At 54.6% G+C, this 23376-nt stretch overlaps 1 protein-coding gene across 6 annotated transcripts in view; it reads left to right on the forward strand.

Moving 5' to 3' along the window:
- SH3PXD2A (SH3 and PX domains 2A) overlaps positions 1–23376 on the forward strand; it is a 240859-nt gene that overhangs the window by 149296 nt on the left and 68187 nt on the right. For all 6 annotated transcript variants that reach the window (XR_014253455.1, XM_082425104.1, XM_082425105.1 and 3 more), the window contains one exon: positions 4723–4751. Coding sequence is in view for 5 of the 6 variants with exons in the window: in XM_082425104.1 (XP_082281230.1) it covers positions 4723–4751 (29 nt within the window). In the remaining variant the exon portion in view is untranslated. The remainder of the gene's footprint in view (positions 1–4722; positions 4752–23376) is intronic.

A 23376-nucleotide genomic window follows, 5' to 3' on the forward strand; every position in this document is an offset into this window, starting at 1 on the left:
CCTCAGTCTCCTCATCCATAAAATGGGTTAACACCACCTCTGCCTACTTCAGAGCACTGAAGGGCAAATGTCTGTTCAAGAAAGGGCAGAGGGAGGGGAAGCATGTGTAAAAACAGGTGGTCCAGACACAGGAACTGTTAAATGCCTTTCCTGCCCCCTCCCTCCAGCCTCTCCCTCTTTTCTGTCTCCAGCACCAGCCCCTTCGCTGGAATGTCCGGGTAAGGAGCACAGCATGTCTCACCGAGAGAAAAGAAAGGGAAAAAAATAAAAAAGAAAAGAAAAGGGAAGCTGACCCTTCTGGGTGCCATTAGCATGAACATCTCTTGGTTCGGGGCTCTGAGCATTTGCCGCTCCTTGGAGGTTAAAACGAATCCCAATAAATGAGTCCAGAGCTTGCCAGTTCCTGTGGGTCAGTGTCACCCTGAAAACATGATTGTTTCCAGATGAGCCCTGTTCTAACATTGTGTGTACAAACAGGCTTTCCCTGGGTGGACGGCACTAGACAGAGACCAATGCTGGTTTGGTGTGTGAAAGCCCAAAACTCTGCATAGGGGGGCTGGACCTCGCCCCCGTGTGGCACTCTGCTGCCAGCATCATGGTGGGGTCCTTAAGAAGAAGCCCCTTCCTTTGGTTTTAGGGGGTTCTGCAGGGTCCAAGTTCAAACGGGCCTTTGGCATCTGGGTAACAGCAGAGATGGGGTCTGGTCCAGGCGTGAAAGAATAATCATTTCTATAGCATTTTCCGTGCTGGGCGCTCTGTGAACCCCTGTATGAGTGCTGTGTGTTTCATCTTCCCCAAATCCTAATGGGTTGGTAGAGTTATTATGCTCTTTCTACAGACAGCGAAATAGAGGCTCGAGAGGTAAAGGAAGCAGCTCAAGATGACCAGCCAGCCAGCAAGTAGCGGAGAGTCCTCACCCCGCAGACAGCATCATCCTAAGAGGAAGGGCCAAGAGACGAGCTGTTTATATCACGTGGGGGAGGGGGCGGCCTCAGGAGTCCCTGTTTAAATGGGGGAAGGGTGTGATGCTGGGTTGGAGGAACCCCGTCCCTTCCCCCCAGCCAGGCCTGACCTGTGGACCATCTGCTGACCAACTATCCTGGTTTGTCTGCGACCTTGCCAGTTTGAGCCCTGAAAGTCCCATGTCCCAGTTTGCCCAGGATGGTTGGTCACTGTGGTCTTGGTCACCCCCGGACCAGTTGCAGAGAAGGCTGAGTGGCCTGATGGAGCTGTGTCAGGACAGCCTGGGAGGCCTTTTCAATTACATTAGCTTCTGGTAGCGCTAGAGGGAGATGCTAGCCCTTGCCTCCCTTTCTCCTTCCTGTGACTCCCTGGGAGATAGTGATTCAGCAGCAAGTCGGAAGCAGGCTACACTGTGACCTACCAGGAGTGGAATCACCGGCAGTATAGGGGCTGTCAGCACCACCTCCAGGCAAGAACTGAGCAAGGAGGGGAGGTGGGAAGGGGGTCTTGAGTGGTTCAGGAACTGGACTCTGACAGAGGGCCTGCTGTCCTGCCCAGGCCAGGACTGATTGCAGGGCAGCGGGAGGTGGGCATGCCAGAAGGGAGAGCCCTGCCTTTCCCCCTCACCATGCCCTGGTATGTGAGGGATGGGGGAGTCCCAGCCACTGGATACCTAAGCTGCTTCTCATATTCAGCGGCTAAAAATACGCAATGGCTTTGCTAAAAGGTGCCCAGTGGAAACCTACAAGAGGTTTCCTATTAGGGCCGCGCCTGCTTGGGCTGGAGGCCAGATGCTGTGTGAAGGATTCCTATGCCTGCCATTCCGACCATCCAGTCCCAGCCTGGCACCCCCCCTACCAGGACCTCAGCCTCCACTCCATTAACCCATGTGCTTCTCAGGCCCCCAGGGCCTTGCGTTGCCCTCCCTCCCCTGCACCCACTGGTGGCAGCATTTGGGGTTTGGTCTTGAACCCCAGAGCAAGGCCCGGGTCCTCGGCCACCCAATCACAGCCTCACCTACTCACTGTGTGACCTTGAACAGGTTGTCTAGCTTCTCTAAGCTTCGCTGTCCTCACCTGCAAAACAAGGAGAACACAGGATCCAGAAGTCCTTGGTGGGAAGGGCTCGCGCTCTGGTTGAAGAAGAGGCCGGCCAGGAGATTTGTCTGGAAGCTCAAGCTCATTGTGCTTACTGAGCGTAAATGTTTCTTAGGGGTGGCTGGGGTCCTGCTGGAGATTATGGTACAGTGACTGCAGTGCCCCTTGGTACAACTCCTGCCTACCTGTCAGGGTTGTAGTGACTGGGTAGAGACTCTGCTGGGCCCCAGGTTCTCACCCAACACTGGCCCAGCCTCGGAACCCCCAGCGGGTAGATGCAGACACTGTGTTAGGTCAGGTCGCGATGGGGCCCCACGTGGGAATTTGTAACTGGCGCCCCAGGTGATCCTGTTGAATGACCAGGTTGAGGGTCGCTGACGGGGCCTGGCACAGAGCGGGCCCTCGGCCCCTGTGAACTATGTCCCTCTCCTACTCCTGAGCCTCAGCGGGCTTCCCTGTCACACGGTAATGACCTGCCTGTCTCCCCTCTGGGGCTGTTGACAAGCTCAAAGAGAATCCTGGGCAGCTGCAGCTGCACAAACGGGGAGAAGATGGCCATCACCGCGAGGAAGCCACCCCCCGTCTGACTGCTGGCAGCCAGGGGTTGGGCAGTGAGGCTTTGTGGTCCCCGGCCCTGAGGCTTCTCCTGCAAGACCAGAAGGAAAATGGTGGGGCAGGGGAGGGCAGTTCCCCCTTGCCCTCCACTCTCTGCCCTTCCCCAGGCCCCACTCTGCAAAAAAGCCTGAGAAACAAATTCTCTCCTTGGGAGATGCAAGTCTGCTAGGCAGGACGTAGCCTCCATATAATGTTCTCCTCCTCCTCACTGGGAATTCTCCCCACCATAGAGCTTCAACCGGCTCAGCCAGGCACTCTGGACGGTCTCTCCCCGTCTCCCTTCTGCCCCAGGGAGGTGACCCTGGCTCAGGCTTTCCTGGACTGCCAGGTCGAGGTTGGGGGCAAATGGGAACTCTCCCACCTGCCTTTTGGAGGCAACAGATTGAACAGGTTCCCCTTTCCCCCCATCCTTGTTACAGTATCATTCGGGCAGGTGGGCTTATAAACCACAGCCCTTGCCCAGCTTGGATGACCTTGGGCAGTGGCTGAACCTCTGTTTCCTCATCCGTAAAACGGGGATGATAGGAGCTCCATAGTGTGGATGTGAGGATTGAAAGAGGCTTGCAATACCAAGGAGGGTCTCAAACAGGAGGGCTGGTAAGGGGAAGGTACCAGAAATGCACGTTCCGGGCCTCAGCCCCAGCATTCCAACTCACTGGTTTCTGAGTCCAAACTGGGAAACATAGAAGCCTCGAAGAGGGGGATCCCCTCATCCTTGGCTGTGGAGGCAGATCACCCTGGAGCTTAACAAATGCCCCCAAAGCCCAGGCCACCCCCCAGATTCATAGGGTCGGAATCTCGGTGAGTGTCCATGAGGGTGACTCCCTTCCCTGTGAACCTGCTGTCCTTTCCTCCAAGAGACACCCTCTTTCCAGCCGGCAGACCTAGCTGGCCAGTTGGCATATTTTCTTTGATCCCAGGGGAAATGGAAGGCATTTCCTCTAGTCTCCACATTGATCACCAGCCAGCCCCACCTGAGCACTTAACAGACCTCCAGCGTTGTAGAGGCTCCCCTGAGGATTGGTGGATGAAGGGGTGCTGAGAGGGGCCAAAGGCAGGAGCAAGGGCAGGAGGGCAGTGGGGGCAGGGTTTGGGAAGTAGCCTGCTGCTGAGTCTGGGTTAAATCCTTGCTGCAGGGCAGGGAAGGCTCCAGGCTGGGGCAGTTCAGGGCAGGTAAAGCTGTCAAGTGCCTCAGGTCACCAAACAGTTATTGTCAGTGACAGGATTTGAATCCAGCGCTCACTTATTCAGAAGCTCAACCATTGTTCCTGGCCATGCAGTATGCTCTGCCTCACCCCTACTGAATCCCAGGTTCTCAGCCTGAGCTTTTCTGGTCAACATTCAACCTACAGCCCCTATTTATCCATCACTTATGCCAGGCCAAGGGATGCAGTGGGAGGGAACAAGCCACAGTGTGACCTCAGGGAGCCTTGGGTCTAGGATGGGGGCAGACTTTAATCAAAGGGTCACACAAATCAGTAATTACACAGAGGCCAGCAGGGAAGACAGGTTGAGGAGGTGACATTTCAGTCTTGACTTTAAAGGCTGAGTGGGCAAGAGCAGGCAACGTAAAGAACTGGGAGGGGAAGCGCTGCAGGGGAGGGGAGCGGGCTCCCAGCGCGGGGCAGGGCCTGGGTTCTAGCGACCACCCCCGGGGCCTCAGTTTCCCTATTAACGAAGTGGGTGGGAACGTGCCTCACCCTCCCCCATCGGAGGACGGACGGGGGAAGGTGCCTGGGAAAGGGCACGAGCGGCCCACCGAGCCCGTCCTGTTGGGCCGGGGCGGGGCGGGGCAGGGGCGCTCGCTGCGGGCGGCGGGGAGGGGCTTGGAGGGGCAGGCGGACCGCGCCTGGAGGCCGGACTGGCTGGGACCCGCGGGCAGGCGCGGCGCGCAGTGCGTGCGGCTGCAGAGCGCGCGGCTCGCCGGCAGCCGGGATCACATGAGCATCCGGCCCGTGGGTGCCCGGCAGCCGCAGCCCTGCAGCCCAGCGGCCGCGCGCCTCCGCACGACCCTAACCATGTCTGTCTGTTGTTGCTTCTTTTTCAGGGACTATGGCAGTTCCAAGAGGAAATCAGGTAAGGGAACCTCCGGGCGTTCTTCCCTCCAACCTCCCCTCCCGCTTCGTGCACGCGCCGCTCCGACCCTGCGGAGGACTTTCTGGGGGCTTGTCCTCGCCCGCCTGCCCTGTGGTCCTGTGTTGCCCCCCTCCTCAGTTCACGCCCCCTAAGACCTCTGGTACTCGCGCCTCCTCCTCCCCCCGCGTCCCTCGGGCTCTCCCGGTGGGGATGGGAGCGGGTGCAGGGGAGTGTGGGGATGCCTTGAGAAGGGCCCAAGCCCCCGCGACGTGTGCAGCCGGATCTTCCTGGGTCTGCGGGGCCAACTTCTGGGCACCGCTGTGGTTTCTCCCTCGGTCCTTCCCGCGGTGCGGCAGCGATGGAAGGGTTAATAGAGATGAGATGCTGGGTTTTCGCCGTGGGAAGGTGAGATCCAGGACCCAAAAGGGGCGGGGGGGGGGAAGGGAGGGGAATTGTGCTGGAGAGACTGGGTTTTTAACGGCTGCAGCGCAGACCTTCCCCTCCTTCCCCAACTCTGAGCGCGTTCTCCACGCTGCCGGGTTGGAGGCTCTGCGTGGTGGTCCTCAGAGACACCCGATGGTAAGGCACCGACCCACCCTGGCATTGGCCCGGCAGGTGCCGGGCTCACTCCGAGTTTGCGAAGGGGGTGGAGACAGGGAGCGTCGGGGCAGGTCCTTGGACGCTGGACGCTGTGTGCTGGGCGCAGTCGGCTGGGGTCAGAGAAGGATTCCCTCCGGGTGGGGGAGGAGGGACTAGGCAAATGCCAGCACGTGGGCGGGGGTGCAGTTAATTGGGAGAGGGTGGTCCCTTGTACTTAGGGCTGTGTGTACTGGGAGTTGGGGCGGGCAAGGGAATGCAGCGATCTGTGTGGGCTTGTGTGTTGTCCGTACTTATGGGGGTGGTGAGTTATGGGGGTGCGCAACCATCTGGGGCTCTGGCCTTGGGGATGTGGGAAGTGCGTATGAACACGTGGCTTACATTAATGGCTCACGTTGTAGGGAGATACTTGTGTCCAGGTGCTTTGAACTGTGGATCAGAAGAGGTATGTGTGCCAGTGTGTGATGGATGGGCTGTGAATTGGGATAGTTGTGATTGCATGGTGCGTTTCTGAGTGTGGGTTCATATGTTTTGTGTGTATAAGTGCTTGCTTATATATTCACTGGGATGAGGAAAGATGTGTCCTGGTTTACATATGGGGGGGTATGTGTGTACGTGGGGTTGTGTGTGTTCATGTGGGGCTTCATAGTTGTGTGCTCTTGAGGGTATGTTTACTTGTTTGGGTGTGTGTGCCAGTGTGTTGGGATGTGTCCAGTTGTGGGTTGGCGTGTGTTTGTGTCTAGCTGTGGGATGAGACTGCATGTGCACCCATGCCTGTCACCAGGGGAGGGGTGCTTCAGGTATGCCCACCCCTGGTGCAGAACAGCATTTCCTCCATGAACAGGGGGGTGAGGCTGCCTCATGAACTTGACGAATTGCAGCATCTCCTCAGCTGTCACTTGCAGCCAGAGCCATAGGTGGGGAAACCTGGAAGGAGGGGCAAACATGGGATTGCGTTCTGTCACACCCCTCTCCCCGAGAAACTTGCCCTGGGCCTCAGAGATGTAGTGGCTGGTTGAGCCTGGGCTCAGATTCTTTTTTTTATAAATTTATTTATTTTTGGCTGCGTTGGGTCTTCGCTGCTGCGTTCAGGCTTTCTCTAGTTGCAGCGAGGGGGGCTATTCTTCGTTGCGGTGCGCGGGCTTCTCATTGCAGTGGCTTCTCTTGTTGCGGAGCACGGGCTCTAGGCACGCCGGCTTCAGTAGTTGCGGCGCACAGTCTCAGTAGTTGTGGCTCGCGGGCTCTAGAGCACAGGCTCAGTAGTTGTGGCGCATGGGCTTAGTTGCTCCGCGGCACATGGGATCTTCCCGGACCAGGGCTCGAACCCGTGTCCCCTGCATTGACAGGCAGATTCTTAACCACTGTACCACCAAGGAAGCCCTGGGCTCAGATTCTGGCTCTGTGTGACCTCAGGCAATTTTCATAACCTCTCTGCCTCGGTTTTCTCTTCCTAAAAAAACACAGATAATGATGGTCTCTACCTCACATGTAGAAAATTCAATAAGTTAATGTGGAAAAGTCCCTAGGACCCAATAACTGCTTTAGAAGTGTCAGTTTATTATCATCAGCATTACTTTCTGAAGCCCTGGGACCCTGGGTGAGTCCCTTCTCTACTCTAGGCCTCAGTTTCCAACTGTAAAGTCAAGGGCTGGGCCTCATAACCTCCCAGCTGCCCCACCCTCAATCTCTAAGGCTCAGGTTCTGTGCTGCTTCCTAAGCAAGACAGGGCCCCACCCAGGGAAAGCTTCCCTGGTTTCTCTGACTTCCACTCTCCGGCCAGGAAAGGGATGGATGGAAAAATTTAATTTACGCTGGTGTGCTTATGATAATGGCCACTTAGTGTCATGGTTAAGAGTGCCAGCTCTGGAGTCAGACTGCAGGAGTTCAGAGTCTGGCTTTTCAGACCTTGGGCAGGCTTCCAACCCTCTCTGTGCCTGTCCTCTCTTCTGTAAATTGGGGATAATATTCTTACCCATCTGGTAAGGTTAATTTTATGTGTCGACTTGGCTGTGCCCAGATACTTTGTCAAGCATTTTTCTGGATGTTTCTGTGAAGGCATTTTTTTTTTAAATGAGATTAACTTTTAAATCAGTGGACTTTGAGTAAAGCAGATTACCCTCCCTAATGTGGGTTGGCCTCATCCGATCAGTTGAAGACCTTAAGAGAAAGACTGACCTCCCCCAAGCAAGAAGGAATTCTGCCAGCACCTTTGGACTTGAACTGCAACTCTTCCTTGCGTCTCCAGCCTGTCAGCCTACGCCGTCAGATTGTGGGCTCACCAAGCCCCCAGAATCACGTGAGCCAGTTCCTCTCTCTTTCTCTCTCCCTCCCTCCCTCTCTCTCTCGCTCTCTCTCTCAATATTGTGTTCTGTTTCTCTGGAGAACCCTGACTAATACACACCTCATATGATTATAATGAAATTACATAAACTTCTATATGTAAGTGTGCTTAGACCACTGCCTACAACCTGGACAGTTCTCCCAAAGTGCTAGCTACTGTTATTATTTAGTGAGCATCTACTATGTGCTGGCAACTTTACATATATTTCTTCATTTGCTGCCCAGAGCCATGTTGCATGGTGGCTGGTGGGATTCGCATTTCACAAATGAGAAGCTGTGTCTCCGAGGGTGGCTGCCCGGAGTCTGTGGCAAAGTGAGGGTTTGAGTTCATGTTTTGGGCTTCACTCTACTCTGTGATGAAGCACCTGAAGCTTCCCAAGGTCGCTCCAGTCAGGGATGCTTGCATGGAGAACATGAATGCTTGTTCCCTGGTCATTTCTTGTCACATTTTAGTCCCCGAAGCCCCAGCTCATCCTTGGAGGATCTCTTGGAAGGATCTCCTATTGAGCACAGAGCCAAGACTACAAGGCAGGCCTGGGGAGGATGGAGTCAACAGGAAGAAAGTTCTCAGGCGGCTGACAGCCTCACAGAGGAGGCAGGACTGGCGACCTTGAGACCCCAAAGACAGTGTAGCCTCAAATTTACTTCTGCTCCTTCCCTCCACAGAACCTGCTCCTTCCCGCATCTTCCTTCTCGCTCCATCCACCCCGTTACTCAAGCCCAGCATCGAGAGGTCATCCTTGACTCCTCCCTTCCTCTCACTTGCCCACCTGACCTCCAGATCCATCCCCTTCTCCCACCTCCACCGTCACACCTGTTGGAAGCTCCCTTCGTCTCTCAGGAGGACCCCAGCTTCCTCCTCAGCCTGTCTGCTCCCACCCCAGCCCCTCCACACCGCAGCTAGAGTGAGCTCTTCCACACATGGATCAAATAATGTGCCTTTCTGCCTAAATTCCAAGATTTCCCATCCCACCCAGAAAAACTCCTTATCCCGGGCTTGCAGAGCCGTGTCTGCTTTGGCCCCTGCCTGCCATCCTGCCCCAGGCTCTGCCCTCATCCCCGTCCCCCATTCCCACCCCAGCACTCCGCTCAGCTGTGCCCATTACCTTCCATTCCTTAAACACTTGAGGTTCGTTCTCTCCACACAGTCTTTGCATTTGCTGTTCCCTCTGCCTGAATACTGTTCCCCATTCTTCCACATGGCTAGCTCCTTAAGATTTCTGCTTGTCACCTCAGAGAAGCTTCCCCCACCTCCACCGTCTAGCTGCCCCTTTAGGTCTCCCTGCTTCTTGCACATCACTAACCGCACTCTAATTACCTTGTGGGTTTTCTTGTTTGTTATCTGTGTCCCACCACCTTGAAAGCAGAGACCTTGCGGCAGGGCTCGCACCGGTAACAGGGTCCCCTGGTGCTTGTTGAATGGGAGGGTGGATGGAAGAAGGCGTGGGTGCGTGAATGACGCTGCAGGTCAGGAAAGAGGTCACTGCAGCCTCAAGTCAGGAGCATTATCTGGGAAAAGGAGGAGTTTTTCTGATTGGGGGTGGAGAGCGGGGGCTTTGCTAATCAAGAGACAGCACTTGCGCAAAGGTGGGGGAGCAGGACCAAGTGCAGCTTGTTTGGAGACCAGATACTGCAGCTGACCTTATTGAGCACCAGCTGTATGCCGGTACTGTGTAAAGTGTTGAGGTTATAGGAATGTGCCTTTCTGCCCTCGAGGGGTTTGCAGTCCGCTCTGGGTGATGAACTGTGCAGACAAGAATGTACTGTTGGACAGGGAAGCAAGGAAGTGGCATGGTTACCTGAGGAAGAGCAGTCCAGACCAAGGACACAGCCAGTACAAGGGCCCAGGGGTGGGAGGTCTGTGGCTGGGTGGAACGTAGGGGAGGTCAAGGTGTTAGGAGGGGAGAGCAGCGATGTAGTGGGGATGGGGCAGCAGCAAAGACCGTGTCGGGCCTTGCCAGCCATTTTAAGGGTTTTGGCTTTCACTGTGAGTGAGATGAAGAGCCCCTGCGGGGTTCTGAGGAGAGGGGGACATAATCTGACTTAGATCCCAGAAGGATTTTTCTGACCGGTGAGTGGAGATGGTTAAGGGGAGGAGACGGGTGATGAGAGGGTGCGGACTCTGGCAGCAATGGAGGGACGAGATGGATTTCCATGATCGGGTGTGGGCCGTAGGGGGTAGTTTACGTCAGATTGCCTGGGCTCCCATTCTCAGCCGCACGACCTTGGGCAGATCACCTGAGCTCCGCGACCTCACTTGTTCTGTTGTATCAGTCAGGTTCAACTAGAGAAACAGAACCAGCAGGAGCTATCAAATTTCTGGCAAGGAACTGGCTGATGTGATTGGGGGCAGGCGAGGCAAGTCTGAAACCCAGGAGCCGACTGGGGTTGTGGTCCACAGGTGAAATTTCTCCTGCAGGGAAGCCTCAGCTCTGCCCTTAAAGCGTTTCAGCTGATGGACCCAGGGCCCCCCTCGGAGTATCAAGTATAATCTCACTGAAAGTCAACTAATTATGAACCTGATCCCACCTGCAGAATACCTCCCCAGCAATGCCTGGATTAGTGTGTGGTTGAATAACTGGGGATTGTAGCCTAGCCAAGGTGACGCATAAAAGTGATGGACACGCCCATGAAAATGGAGTAGCAGCCACCTGCAGGAAGGTGCAGATGATTCAAGGATGTGATGCAGTTAGAGGGCTTTGTGCCGGGCCTGACAGTAGCAAGAGCCTGTTGCTGTTAGCTGTGATTGGCCGCCCCCCCGGTGAGCACTGCTGCGGGAGCTCAGAGGTGGGCTGGAGGAGGCCCCCCCAGAGCAGGGGCTTCTCTTCAAACCTGAAAAGATGGGCTGGGGCGCCCAGAGTTCTGGGAAGCTGCCTGCCTCCTGCGCTGGTGGCTGGGGAGTTCTGACTTGCACCACGAGGGGGCGCAGGTGGCCACGGATCCTGTGAGGTCATCCTGGCCCTGGGATTGTGTCTGAGGCCCCATCCCACCCAGCAGTCCTGTGGTGAGCTGTAGCTCGTTTAAATGCAAATGAAGTTGCTCAAGAGTGTTGCAAGTTTGTTCTTTCGGGCCAGTGTTGATGTTCCTCGTGAAATCCTGTTTACTTTATACTTTTCCTTGGAAACTTGGTGAGTTCTGCCTGCTTCCATTTTAGTACCATACAGTCTGCATCATTGGATGGAGTTAATGAGATCAGCATTACTGTAGTTTCACTGCGGAGAAGCATGCTGCTTGGAGTTCAGAGTTTAGGTTTTGGCATCAGACAGGGTTTGAACTCCTTCCCTGCCATGTGTTTGCTCTATGACCGGCAGCTGCTTAACCTCTGACCTTCATGCCCCCATATGGAAAACAGAGGTAAAAATAGTGCCTGCCTCTATTAAAGGTAAGGATTGAATTAGCAGGGGGCCCAGCACATAGCAACTCCCAATGATAGCAGCTGCCCTTGTTGTTATTTTAAGTATTGATAGGTTCGGAAAGGAGGGGAGAAGTTGGTCCTACCTTGGATTTGAGAGTAAAAAGACATGCTTGAAGCATTATTTTCATTCTTTGAGCCCAGGGCCTGGCCCCAGAGGAGACAGAACCTAGACTCAGAATATTCTGTAGAGTTAAGAACATAGGCTCTGGAGCCAGAATGCCTAGTTTTGTGTCCCAGCTCTGCCAGCTGTGTGGTCTTGGGCAAGTCCTTACCTTCCCTGTGCCTCAGTTTCCTCATCTGTGAAATGGGTATAATGATAGCACTTCACCAGGTTGCTTGAGGCTTGAATATGTGTTAATACGTGTGAAGTGTCTGGTGCAGGAAACACTAAGGGTTAAGCCTCTTCTATTATGAGTAGGAGGCAGCACCGTGGATGTCTAGCAGAGGTCCACCGTGGAGGTCCCCCAGCAGAAGGGACCACTGGCTTTGGCATTTGCCCTCCTGCAGGAGAGACTCCTCTCAACCAGAGGGGGAAGGCAGAGTGCACCATCTCATAGTTGCCAGTCAGCCTCCCAATAACCTGGGCAGGTGGTCTTGTCCCCCCTTTTATAGACCAGAAGAGGTAGGTTCAGGAACCTGCCCGAGGTCGCCTAGCCAGGTAGATGCAGGATTCGAATCTGGTCCTTCTGATCCAAACCTCTTTCCACTGAAGTCTGTTCCCTCCTAAGCTAAGACCCAAGGGATCCACAGGTGAACAGGACTGGGCTCTGGAGACCTCTAGCAGGAGGTTCCACAGACTGAGAGAGGGACTGGCCCAGGAGAGCCCCCCACTGCGGTTTCTAGAAGGAACCCATTGGTCACGAGGGATTCTTAGTTAGGTAAAGGGTCCCTTTATAGGGTGTGACTAATATCCCCTTAATTTCTCTTTGTATGAATTTGGTCTTTAATAAAGTGTATTTGTTTTAAAGCAAAACGTGCCCATAGGTTCTGGTTACTATAAGAAGTTAGTGTACCCTCCTCGTTTTATAGAGGAAGTAACTAAGAGAGGGCCTGCCACCTGCCCAAGGTGAGGGGGTGGGCAGAACCTGGCTTCCTGCTCATCACACTCCCACCAAACCCTGGAATGAGGCGGAGGTGTGAGGAGGGCCATGGTGAAGCAGAGAGAGCAGGTCTGTAAAGCCTCTGGTGCCTCGTCTTCCCACAGGATGAATGCCCCAGTAGGGCAGAGAGCAGGGCCAGGCTCTCTCTTGACCCCCGGCCTGCCCTGCTCACCAGCCACAGAGGGAGAAGGGCAGAGACAAAGCAGACGGCAGCAGCCTGAAAGCAGGAGGCTTTCATTTCTCTTAAGCGATTGCTGGTCTCCGGTCTCCGGCCCCACGGAGGTCACAGCTCAATTGAGAAAGCAGGACGCTCTCAGTGATTCATTGATGAATGCAGTGCAGGATGGTTTGTGATCCGCAAGCAGCGGGAGTCAAATAGAAGGGGCTGGGTGGGGGGGGTGGGTGGTGGGTACTAGCCAAGATGGGAGGGGCTGGAGATGCGTCCTGGAGGATGGAAGGGGTTGGGATGAGCAGAGGGGTGGGCGGACGCCCCTGGTAGAAGGGCCGGGCCTGAGCAAGGACTTGGAGTCTGGGATGTGATTGAGAAGTTTGAGGGGAGATGTCTAGCCTGGCAGAAGTGAAGGGCTAGGGAAGGGGAGGGCAGGAGATGTGTCTGGAAAGGAAACCTGGGAGAGTGTATCAGCAAGACTTTTCTTTTCTTTTTTTTTTTTTTAATAAATTTATTTTATTTTATTTTTGGCTGCATTGGGTCTTCGTTGCTGCGTGGGCTTTCTCTAGTTGCGGCGAGTGGGGGGGGCTACTCCTCGTTGTGGTACATGGGCTTCTCATTGCGGTGGCTTCTCTTGTTGCGGAGCACGGGCTCTAGGTGCACGGTCTTTAGTAGTTGCGGCACGCGGGCTCAGTAGCTGTGGCTTGCAGGCTCAGTAGTTGCCACGCAAGGGCTCAAGAGCGCAGGCTCAGTAGTTGTGACGCACGGGCTTAGTTGCTCTGCGGCATGTGGGATCTTCCCGGACCAGGGCTCGAACCCGTGTCCCCTGCATCGGCAGGCGGATTCTTAACCACTGCTCCACCAGGGAAGTCCCAGCAAGACTTTTTCAGAGCTTTCTTTTCTGCCCGAGCCATCCATCCTCAGGGAGAAAGGCCCAGGCTGCTTAGAGAACACGGCCGAGACATTACTGGCACCCTCCAACGGCCTGTTCCAAAAGTGAACGTGTCCTGTGAAGGCATTGTCTTCTGGCACATCTCACCCGGGTTGGTGTTTTTAAATAATTTTTGTTTTCATGGCTCTGGGTCCTCAGCCTGATGTCACCCCTGGAGTTCAAAGCCAACTAATTGGAAGTGAAAGGAGGCTGATTGATTTGGCAGCTCCGCAGCCAGCCAATGTGGCAGCAATGTGATGGAGAAAGTGTGTGTCTGTGCCACGACTCCCCTGGCACTGACCTACTGGCCTGGACACACAAAGCAGGGGGCGAGGGAGGTGAGGGCTCCCCAAATCCTAGAATCACATATCTCACTCCCGGGAAGGAGGCAGCTAGCTGGTATGTAGCCTTGATTGCCTCTGCCCTGCTTGCTTAGCTTCTTTCTGCTCCCTCATTCCTATCACCTGACCTCTCCTGCTGGGGTAATGGGAAGATGGTGTGGAAGGGGACAGCATGGGCAAAGGCCCGGAGGTATGCTGAGAGTCCTGAGTCTGCTTGTTGAAATGCAGATTCCCAGGCCTTGCCCAGACCTACTGAATGAGCATCTCTGGGGGTGGCGGCCAGGAACACCAGGCAGTTTTGATGGGCTCCCCAGGGATCCTGAGATAGAGGCGGGGTTGAATGTGGGATGGGTCGTCCACGTGGGGTGATGGCAGTGTTCAGGGTAGGCAGGCAGTGAGGAGGCAGCAGGATCGGACCCCCAGCAGGACGGGGCTGCTCCTGGAGGGTGCATTTAGTTGTGTCCCAAGTTGGGGGTGGGGGGCAGAACCAATATGGGAAGGGGAGGGCAGTTAGAGGACAGAGAACACTGGCCCGGCATTCGGGGCCTTGGAGAACGGCTATCCACTGGGCCTGTCCAGCCACTAGCTTCCCTTCCGCCCTCATCGGGAGGCTGTGACGAGACCCCCGTCTGCCTTTTATTTCCACAAGGTTTTCTTCTTCAGAGGAGAAGACACCCACACTGTGGTCCAGCAAAGAAATGCTTCCCACCACGGCCCTCAGCCAGAAAATAACTTGTTCCCCACTTGGGCTTTTTGGTTTATAAACATGTGACAAAAGAGGCAACATTTCCAGTAATAACAAAGCCAATGGAAAAACAAAGATTGGGGGGAAATGTGCATTATTTATTGTTTTAGCACCTTTTTCTGATCTAAAATGACTTTGTTTAGAAATAGAAATGTGGCGTGTGTAACTCAGTTGGCTTGTGACGTTTTTATGATTGGTCAGTTTTGAAATATGACGGCAAAGAAAAATTTTCCAAAGTTTCAATGAAACTTAGAAGTTTGCAGGGAAAAAAGTGTTTTTCCCCAACTCTTTCTGCTTTGCCCTCGGGATCTTGTCATTGCCACACGTGACCCAAGCAGCTGGTATGAAGATGGATTTTCTTAATGTTAGAACTGGATTCTTGTACCAAGAAAACTGGGCCGTGTTAGAAAGTCCCTTCACTTCCCTGTGCTCAGAAGGAAGAGCCACCACCTCTTCGAGATGCTTCCTCCCAATGTTGCATCTGGCCAGTGGATGCCGTGTTGTAGAAAAAGGGCCCCCACAGGTGTCTGGGAGCTGCCTTTCCTGTTAGCCAGGGTCTCCCCCTGGGCCCTGGACCACCTTAGGCTCCCTGAGTGTTGGGTCAGGGTCAGAGCTGGGTACATAACTGTTCCCGGAAGGAAGGTGAGGTCCTTGCAAAGCTGTGACGACAGGCTAGTGATAAGAGGCCAAATTAGGACTATCTTTGTTGGCAATAGCCCCCCAGGGAAACCTTGCAAACATGGCAGATTTTAACATCTCTTGTCCCAGATCTGTCTGGGTGGGGCAGTTTCTCCTGGTCTGTCACCTCTTGGCCATATACCGTCCCTCCCTGGAGCCTAGTGGCTCTGAGAGCCCTCTGTCAGTTCCTCATTTGCATTTGGTCACAGGGTTCTGAGTAAGAGGGCCCTTTCCCCACCTTCTTCAGTGACCTCGGTTTCTCTCTCTCCTCTAAGCCCGGGGCTCAGTTGATACTAGTGGCAGCTCTCCCAGGGGTGAGGGTATGGCCAAACTGATAAGAAGCAAGTTTCCGAATGGATGCTGGTACCAGACTCTGCTAGGATTAGGTGATTCCTGCCAGACCTAGAGCTGACTCACTGGCACTGGCCATGGCTGTCATGTAGATTTGTTCAGTGAACATCTGAGTACCTCCTCTGTGCCAGGCCCTATGGTCCAAGCCCAGGGATACCAAGGTGGATACAGTGAGGTCCATGTCCTCAGGACTCTCAGTTGGGTCGGGGAGGTAGGAAAGTAAACAGCAGTTATGATGTGATGTCCAAGTGCTACCATGGCGGAGGCGCAGCGGGCGGGATGTGAGGGAGCCTCCCCAGGGGAGGCATAGATCTGCCTGTGGGTGGGGTGCCGAGTGAGACCTTCTACCCCCGGTTCCCTAAGGTTTTAAATGAGTCAGCCCAGAGAAGAGGGAGAGCAGCCTGCAGAGGCATCTGGTCAGTCTTAGCGTTGGCTGTGCAAGCGTGTCACATCCTCTAAACCGGGCTGGGGCACATCCTTCGCATCCCCCAGGTACCTGCTGGGCAGTGCTGTTTGAGAGATACCACTGCAGATGGTCACTCGTTCACTAAAGTTGTTGAAGCTTAAAAAGGTCTAATTATAAAATTAATACACGTGCCTGGGTTGGAGAGAACTTGCCCCAAAGGTCGCCTCTGACCTGTTCCTTATTGTTAGGAGGACTCTGGCTTCCACTGGTCTCCTAGGGGACACATGCCCTGCCTGTGACAGGAGGGCATGAATCCTGATTCCATACAGCTGCAGGGCCGTGGCCCGCCCAGCCAGGTGCCTGGCACTCGGAAGTGTTCATTAAGTATCTGACAGCAGACGGGTCTCCATTGGGGAAATCTTCATCCAGTGGGTCTCCCTCGTGGTTGATGATTGACCGGGATTGACAGGACAGAGAGAGAGCAGCCCTTTCAAGGTACAGGTAAAGACCAGGGGGACCCAGAAAAGTGGTCCCAGCTTCTCACACTTGTGCAGCGAGCCAGGACAGGGCCCTCTGAGCACCGGTCTCCTTCCTGGCTTCTCCCCAGGGTGGAAGCTCAGTATTAGCCAGAGTCCCTGAGCTGTGGTGCCAAAGGGTTAACTTCATGCTCCCCAGAGAGCTCGCACACTCCTGACCCTCCCCTGTCCTCCAGGCCCTCCCAGCTGCGGCCTCCTGGGCATAGCTCAGTCACGTGAGAGCCAGATGTGGGGATTTCCCAAGCAGTGATATATGTGTGTGTGTGTGTGTGTGTGAGCGTGCATGCACACACACACACACACACACACTCACACTGCTCTGTTTACGTGGCATCCGAGAGCTCAGGGGATTGGTCCAAACACACGCAGAGCAGGAGCGGGATGGGGGTGATGAGAGGCCCCAGGCTCCAGCCACACACTCTGGGAGGCTGCACCGAGCCCTGCTGAGCCCTGCTCCCACCAGACATCATAGATAAGCCAGTTGTTTTTGCTCAGACTCCCATTTCCTGCAGCATCCATCTTGCCATAGACCATATTGCTTATGGATAAAATTTTTTTTAATCTCTTTGAAGGGCTTTACCGCAGATGCTGGAAGCCCGCAGCCTTCCAGGGATGTTCTGCCGGGCTTGGGGGCCTGCCTATGAGTTACTCTGCACAGCACCAGCTGGGCTCAGGGCCTTTCCTGGCCTGAGGATGCCCGTATGTACCTCAGGCCACCCCAGCCAAAACCTAGACTATAGGAAGTGCAGGGCCCTGGGGGCCAAGAAGGCCCTGGAGCAGTGGTATCAGCTGGACCTCAGTTTTCCCGTGAAACCCTTGGGACTGAGGGCATTGCGTGTGTGTCCTTCCATCAGCCACCATGGACTTTCTGGGTACCACCTACTGTGTTCGGTGTGCCGTGAGGATGCTGACAGGGTTAAGACCCTGAAGGAACTTCAGATCTGATTGGAGAGACTCATAACAAATTTTGATTAAGTGCCTACTATGTGCCAGACACTTGCTAGGACTACAACACTATCCAGACATTCTGGAGCCAGTTGACACAGAGACCAGTTGAACAATACAGAGACCCTGCCCAGGGCAAGATAAGGGCAGCCTGCAAACCTTGAAAAGGGGGTCACCCTCAACCTCAGTTCACAAGTGAACTCTGCCCCTGGCCCCTGCCCCCTCATCCCCACCCCCATCCTCCTCTGGCAGTGTCCAGCCAGATGTCAGCTGAAGTATTGTGAGCCCTGCTCCAAAGGTGGGGTCCAGTTACAGATGCGAGGCCTCCAGGTCTCAGCCCTGCTGCATCCTCCGTTCCCCCCATGAGCCCGCGCCCGGGGCCCTGCCTGCTATGTTTGGCTCCAGCCTGCTTTCCGGTAGGGTCTGGGCAGCCTGGGGCAATGAGGACACACTTGAGTGGCAGCCCTGACGGCACCAGGCAGGTGGATGAGGGAGCCACGCAGCCTCCCCCAAACCTACACGACCCCCGAAGCAGTCAGGAGTGCCTGGGAGCGTGTCTTTGATTGTAAATATCTGTGCCCCGTCCCTGAGGCTGGAGAGTCAGTTGGTCATAGCCAGGAGCCTCCAGCTGTGCATGTGGTAGATGCTCATTAGATAACTGGCGGTTGATTATTGATAATCTGTTAGTGAAAGTACAGTCCGGGGAAAATAAAACATTGCTTTTTTTGTGGCCCTGGGGTGGGATTGTCAGTCCTGGGTCCATTGCTGTTGACTCCATCTCTCAGGGCTCTTGTGGAGACTGAGCTGGGGGGGGTGGGGGTAGACTGTCGGGCTGGGGGCTGGAGACCCAGCGGCTGCTTACTTCGTCCTGCACCACTGGCCTCTGTTTCTGCTGCTGCCGCTGCCTCATCCTCACGGGCTTTGGCTGGGGGAGCTGGTGGGTGGGGGAATGGGAGGGGGGATACCCCAGTAAGTGGGGGAGGACCACCAAGGCAGCCACCCCAGGGAGGGGGGTGGCTGGGATCCAGGAACTCTGAACAGCGTTGAGTTTGTCTCTTCTGTGCACACCAGCACCCCGGCATGGGGAGAGGTGAGAGCCCGAGAGCGGAGGGGGAGGCCGCCACCCAAGGGGCTACTGTGGGGTCAGGCAGCAGCTGCAGGAGCAGAGGCTCAGAACCCTGCTGGCCTCCCCACACAGCGCCTCTCTGTCCGCCCACTGCACCTGTGTTTAACCAGAAGCTGAGGGTTTTTGAGCAGGGTGGGAGAAGGAGGTAGACCTGCCTGCCAGGGCAGCCCCCCTGGGCAGCTGCGGTGCTCCCGGGGGCAGCCTGGGCCTCTCTGCCCACACCCACTTGGGCTGGGCTGTCTCTGCTGGCCCGCCTTGGCCTAGGTGGGTGTCCTTGGACTTAGTCCCTAAGGGGCTGTGGAGTGGCTCCAGCCCTCAGCCACCCCGTTCCCCACCTGAGCCGGGAGACTGGCTGTGCTCTGACTGCATTGTCTCAGCGGTCAGAGGGTCAGCGGTGCATTCCTGCCCCGGGTTGGGCTGCCCCGACATGGACTCTGGATTCTGGGAAAGGCAGCTCCTGGAGAAGGAGGCAGGCCCCTTCCTACTGGGAGTAAAATGAAAGGAGTATGGCTGCATTTACAAAGGCAAGCCCAACAGAAATAAGTGAGCCTCCCTTGGCCAATGGCTGGGAGGACCCAGAGGATGAAGTCCCCCGGTTTTAGGCCCCTTTGTCCCCATTCCCAACCAGCTTGCCTGGGCTCAAGTCTGACCCATCGCTCCCTTGCTGTGGGGCCTTGGGAAAAAGCTTAACTTTCCTGAGCCTTACTTTCTGCCTCTGTAAAATACAGATTGTTATGACGATTAAACGTTTAGTCACATGTTTAACCCAGTACCTAGCATGCACGTTAAGAAAGTGGGAACTGGGGGCTTCCCTGGTGGCGCAGTGGTTAAGAATTCGCCTGCCGGACTTCCCTGGTGGCGCAGTGGTTAGGAATCCGCCTGCCAATGCAGGGGACTCGGGTTCGAGCCCTGGTCTGGGAAGATCCCACATGCCGTGGAGCAACTAAGCCCGTGCGCCACAACTGCTCAGCCTGCACTCTAGAGCCCGTGAGCCACAACTACTGAAGCCCTTGCGCCTAGAGCCCGTGCTCCACAACAAGAGAAGCCACCACAATGAGAAGCCCGCGCACCACAACAAAGAGTAGCCCCCGCTCGCCGCAACTAGAGAAAGCCCGTGCGCAGCAACGAAGACCCAACGCAGCCAAAAATAATTAATTAATTAATTAAAAGAAAGTGGGAACTGGTATGCTTGTTCTAGCCTCAGCCCTGCCACTAACTTGCTGTGTGATCTTAGGCAAACTTCTCCTCTCTGGTCCTAAGTCCCCACATGCTCCTTCCAGCCTTTATTTAGCTCAGAATCCTGTGGCCCAGAACCCTCAGGCCTTGGGCAGGACCAGCTACATGATTTACGGGACCTCTTGTTCATAAATGATTAAAGATTTCAAATTGGGGACAGAGGGTATTAAAACAAGAGCAGGGCCCTGCTCAGTATGGGTCCCTGTGCGCCCGCGCAGATCACACAGCCTGAAGCCAACCCTGCCTTGGAGGCTGTGAGCGTAGGAGGCAGGGCCAGGGGTCTGGGCTGCTGGTGTAGCAGCCCTGACCCCTCACCTCCCCAGTCCAAGGGCATGATTTTTTCATGCCGTAGGTATTGATGATGAGCTGGAGGCAGCTGCTCACCCTGGAGCAGGCTGCAGAGAGCTGCCCCTGTGGGTAGGTAGCAGCTCACACACCTTACAGCAGGACGCACCCCAACTTCCACCCGTGTGACTGTGGACTGGAAGTCGTGTTTGAGTTATTGCTTGTTCTCTGTCTTGACCATCTTAATTCACGCCATGCTTTTTCCGGATGCCATTCATATCACTTTCACTGTTGTGCCACTGTTTCTGCTGCTCTGAGCATGATGACCTATTTCAGGCCCTACATATCATGTAGGTCAAGCTGCTCCTTCTTTGTGAAGCACTGTTAGCCTTCGAGGGCTCTGGTAAAGATTTGAGCTACTTCATGCCTATGACAGTACAGTGCCTACCACAAGGGATGTGCTCTCGTGAAAAAGTAGCTCCTTCTCCTTCTACTGTTAAATAAAATAACAGGGCTAGCAGCTGTCAAGCCCTAATTAGCTGATGACCTGAAAGCAGTGGCTGAGTTCCCGGGTGGCCTAGTCAAAAAGGAAAAGAAACATGTGGAGTCTAGGAAATTTAAGAAATCTAGTCCTATGTAAGGTTCAGTTGTACAAAAGGAGAGAAAAGACTAGAATACAACAGATATTTAGAAACCAGTTCAAGGCTGCAGCGAGGTAAGAACAATAGAATTCCCAAAGAGAGAGAGGTCTTGAGTGTTCAAGTACGCTGAGATATTGAAGAATGGAAGGACACAGAGACAACAGGGGGGTATTCATTCCTGGCAGGGGCCCTGCTCTTCCTCCCCTCCCAGGAGCCCAGGGCGGGGGCTGTGTAAGCCGATAAGGCGGGTGACCCTGCCCTGGTCCCCCTGAGCCCTTGGTTTGCTTTCATTCTCCGAGGAATTTATGCTGTTGGCTGTTCTCCTGTCTCTCCCACCTGGGCTTTCAGCCCACTCTGGATTTATTAGTTTGGATGGGTGGAACTTGCTTTACACCAGGGGAGAATTTCTGGAAGCATGGTTTGAGACTAGATTTGGGTAAATTGAACCCAATTCTCACTGCTCTGGAGTTACTCAACATGAAAAGAAACATTACAGAGCAATAGGAGTCCCTCTCCTAACTTAAGTCTATCCAGTTGTTTGTTACGTAGTCCTTGGGTGTATATGTGTTTGGGGGGAACGTCCTTAAAGTCAGGGGCCCCTGTAATATTGTTCTTTGATTTCTCATAATCACCTGGACCCGACAAGAGTCAGGTTCAGCACCTAAGTGTCATCAGGACTTGCAGGCACCTGGTTTTCTCTGGGCCTGGATTCTTGCTGGTCCAGCAAGCCAGGAGAAGTGGCTGTAGCGGGAACATGAGTCCTGTGGGATGGCCATGGGAGGGACCCTGTCTCCATGCCTCCCGTCTCCCAGGCACACACTGCTTTAGTCATCAGCTTTGTCCCTGTCACCCGCTCCCCTTCTGTGTTCCAGGGGCCTAACTCCTACCCCTCCAAAACCTTTCACAGGCACTAGGCCATTTCACTCTTAAAGCAGACCTACAACAAAAAAGACGTGGTAGATATTTTTATCCCCATTTCACAGAAGGAAAAGGGGCTCAGAGATTTGCTAAATGCCCCAGAATCAGTGAGCTAAGTGAGAGAGTAAGCGCAAGAACCAAGATTTTAAAACAATTCTGGCTCCAGTTCCTCTCTGTCTTATGTGCCTCCCGAACTGTTGGACTTCTTCACTTGAGTTTCCTATATTGAGTGTGTGTTCAAGTGGTTTTCCCTGGAAAGGTGGTCTGTTTCTCTGGAAAGATTTGTTTCAGCTGTGGTGTACTTGCGTTATGGAGACTAGCAGGTTACTGCTGGAAGAGTCTAGAACATGAAACAAGTATCCTGGAGATCAGTGGGCCCAAAATGCTTGATTTTACAGATGTGGCCCAGAGAAGTCAAGCCATTTGCCCAAGGTCACACAGCCAGTTCTCAGCAAAACCAGTTGTGCAGATTCCCAGTCTCACGCCCCTTGCTTTCCACCAGGTTCCGTGACTCTGCTCTGTAGGACCCTTGGTTCTGTCACCAGAGAGAGGGGGGTAGAGACAGCAGGGAGGGCAGGAAGCAGTTGGTTTGTGTCACTCACAGCTGCTCATTTGGCTGCGCCTGCCTTTTGCTCCTTTGCCCCGTCTCTCCTTCTCACCATTTTCCCAGCCCTGAGCCAGCAGCCATGTCTGCCTCCTGGCTGGGGGGCCAGGGTTTGTGAGCCAGGGGGCCACTCCTCTGTTCATTGCAATGAGGCGGAGGGGGGTCCTTCCCGCCCTGGGAGAGGGCTTGCTCGGGTGGGCTGGAGAGAAGGCACTCCAAAGGGGGGAAATTTGGGGTGGGAGCCATGGAACTGGATTAATTCTGCGGATCCAGGGGACTGGGAAATAAATCATGTTTTAAAAAGGCCTTTTTTTAAAGACAGGCTCGTTTCTGGTCCGCTTCCCATTTTCCTTTGGAAAGAGGGAAGGCCTGCTTATTGGGGGGGAAGGGGGTGGGCATGAGTTCAGGTTGTTCCACATTTAGGAGTGGGGGCTCGGTTTCCAGAGGCTGAGGGATCTTTTCCTGTCTGCCCTCGCTGGCCTGCCCAAATGCCCACACCCCAAAGGCCCAGAAGGGCATCTGACCCTTCAAGATGACTGTTGAAAAAACCAACCAAGCAGCAAAGGCCTCGGGAGCATTTAGTCCACATGGGCCAACAGCCTCCACTTCTCTCCCCTGGGGATTTGGAGCAGCTCCCCTTCTCTGAGAACCTCATCTCCCAGCCTTGGGTCTGGCAGACCACTGCCCACAGGCCAAGCCCAGCCCACCATGTGGTTTTTTAAAAAATTTATTTAATTAATTCATTTATTTTGGCTGCGTTGGGTCTCCGTTGCTGCGCGCGGGCTTTCTCTAGTTGCGGCGAGTGGCGGCTACTCTTCGTTGGGGTGCGCGGGCTTCTCATTGCGGTGGCTTCTCTTGTTGAGGAGCACGAGTGCATGGGCTTCAGTAGTTGTAGCACGCAGGCTCAGTAGTTGTGGTGCACGGGCTTAGTTGCTCCACGGCATGTGGGATCTTCCCAGACCAGGGCTTGAACCCGTGTCCCCTGCATTGGCAGGCGGATTCTTAACCACTGCGCCACCAGGGAAGCCCCCCACCATGTGGTTTTGTAAGTAAAGTTTTATTGGCACACAGCTCGTTCATTCCTCTACGGATTGTAACAGCGGAGGTAAGTAGTCTCGACAGAGGCCACGTGGCCCACAAAGCCTAAAATATTGACTCTCTGGCCCTTCACAGAAAGTCCGTCGACCCCTGTTTTAGCAGAACACATCTTCCTGGGTCCTCCAGGCCCAGGCCAAATGAATTCCCTTGGCTCACTGACGGA

Source organism: Balaenoptera physalus (genome assembly GCF_965194825.1).
Source record: "Balaenoptera physalus genome assembly, chromosome: 14".
Lineage (NCBI taxonomy): Eukaryota > Metazoa > Chordata > Mammalia > Artiodactyla > Balaenopteridae > Balaenoptera > Balaenoptera physalus.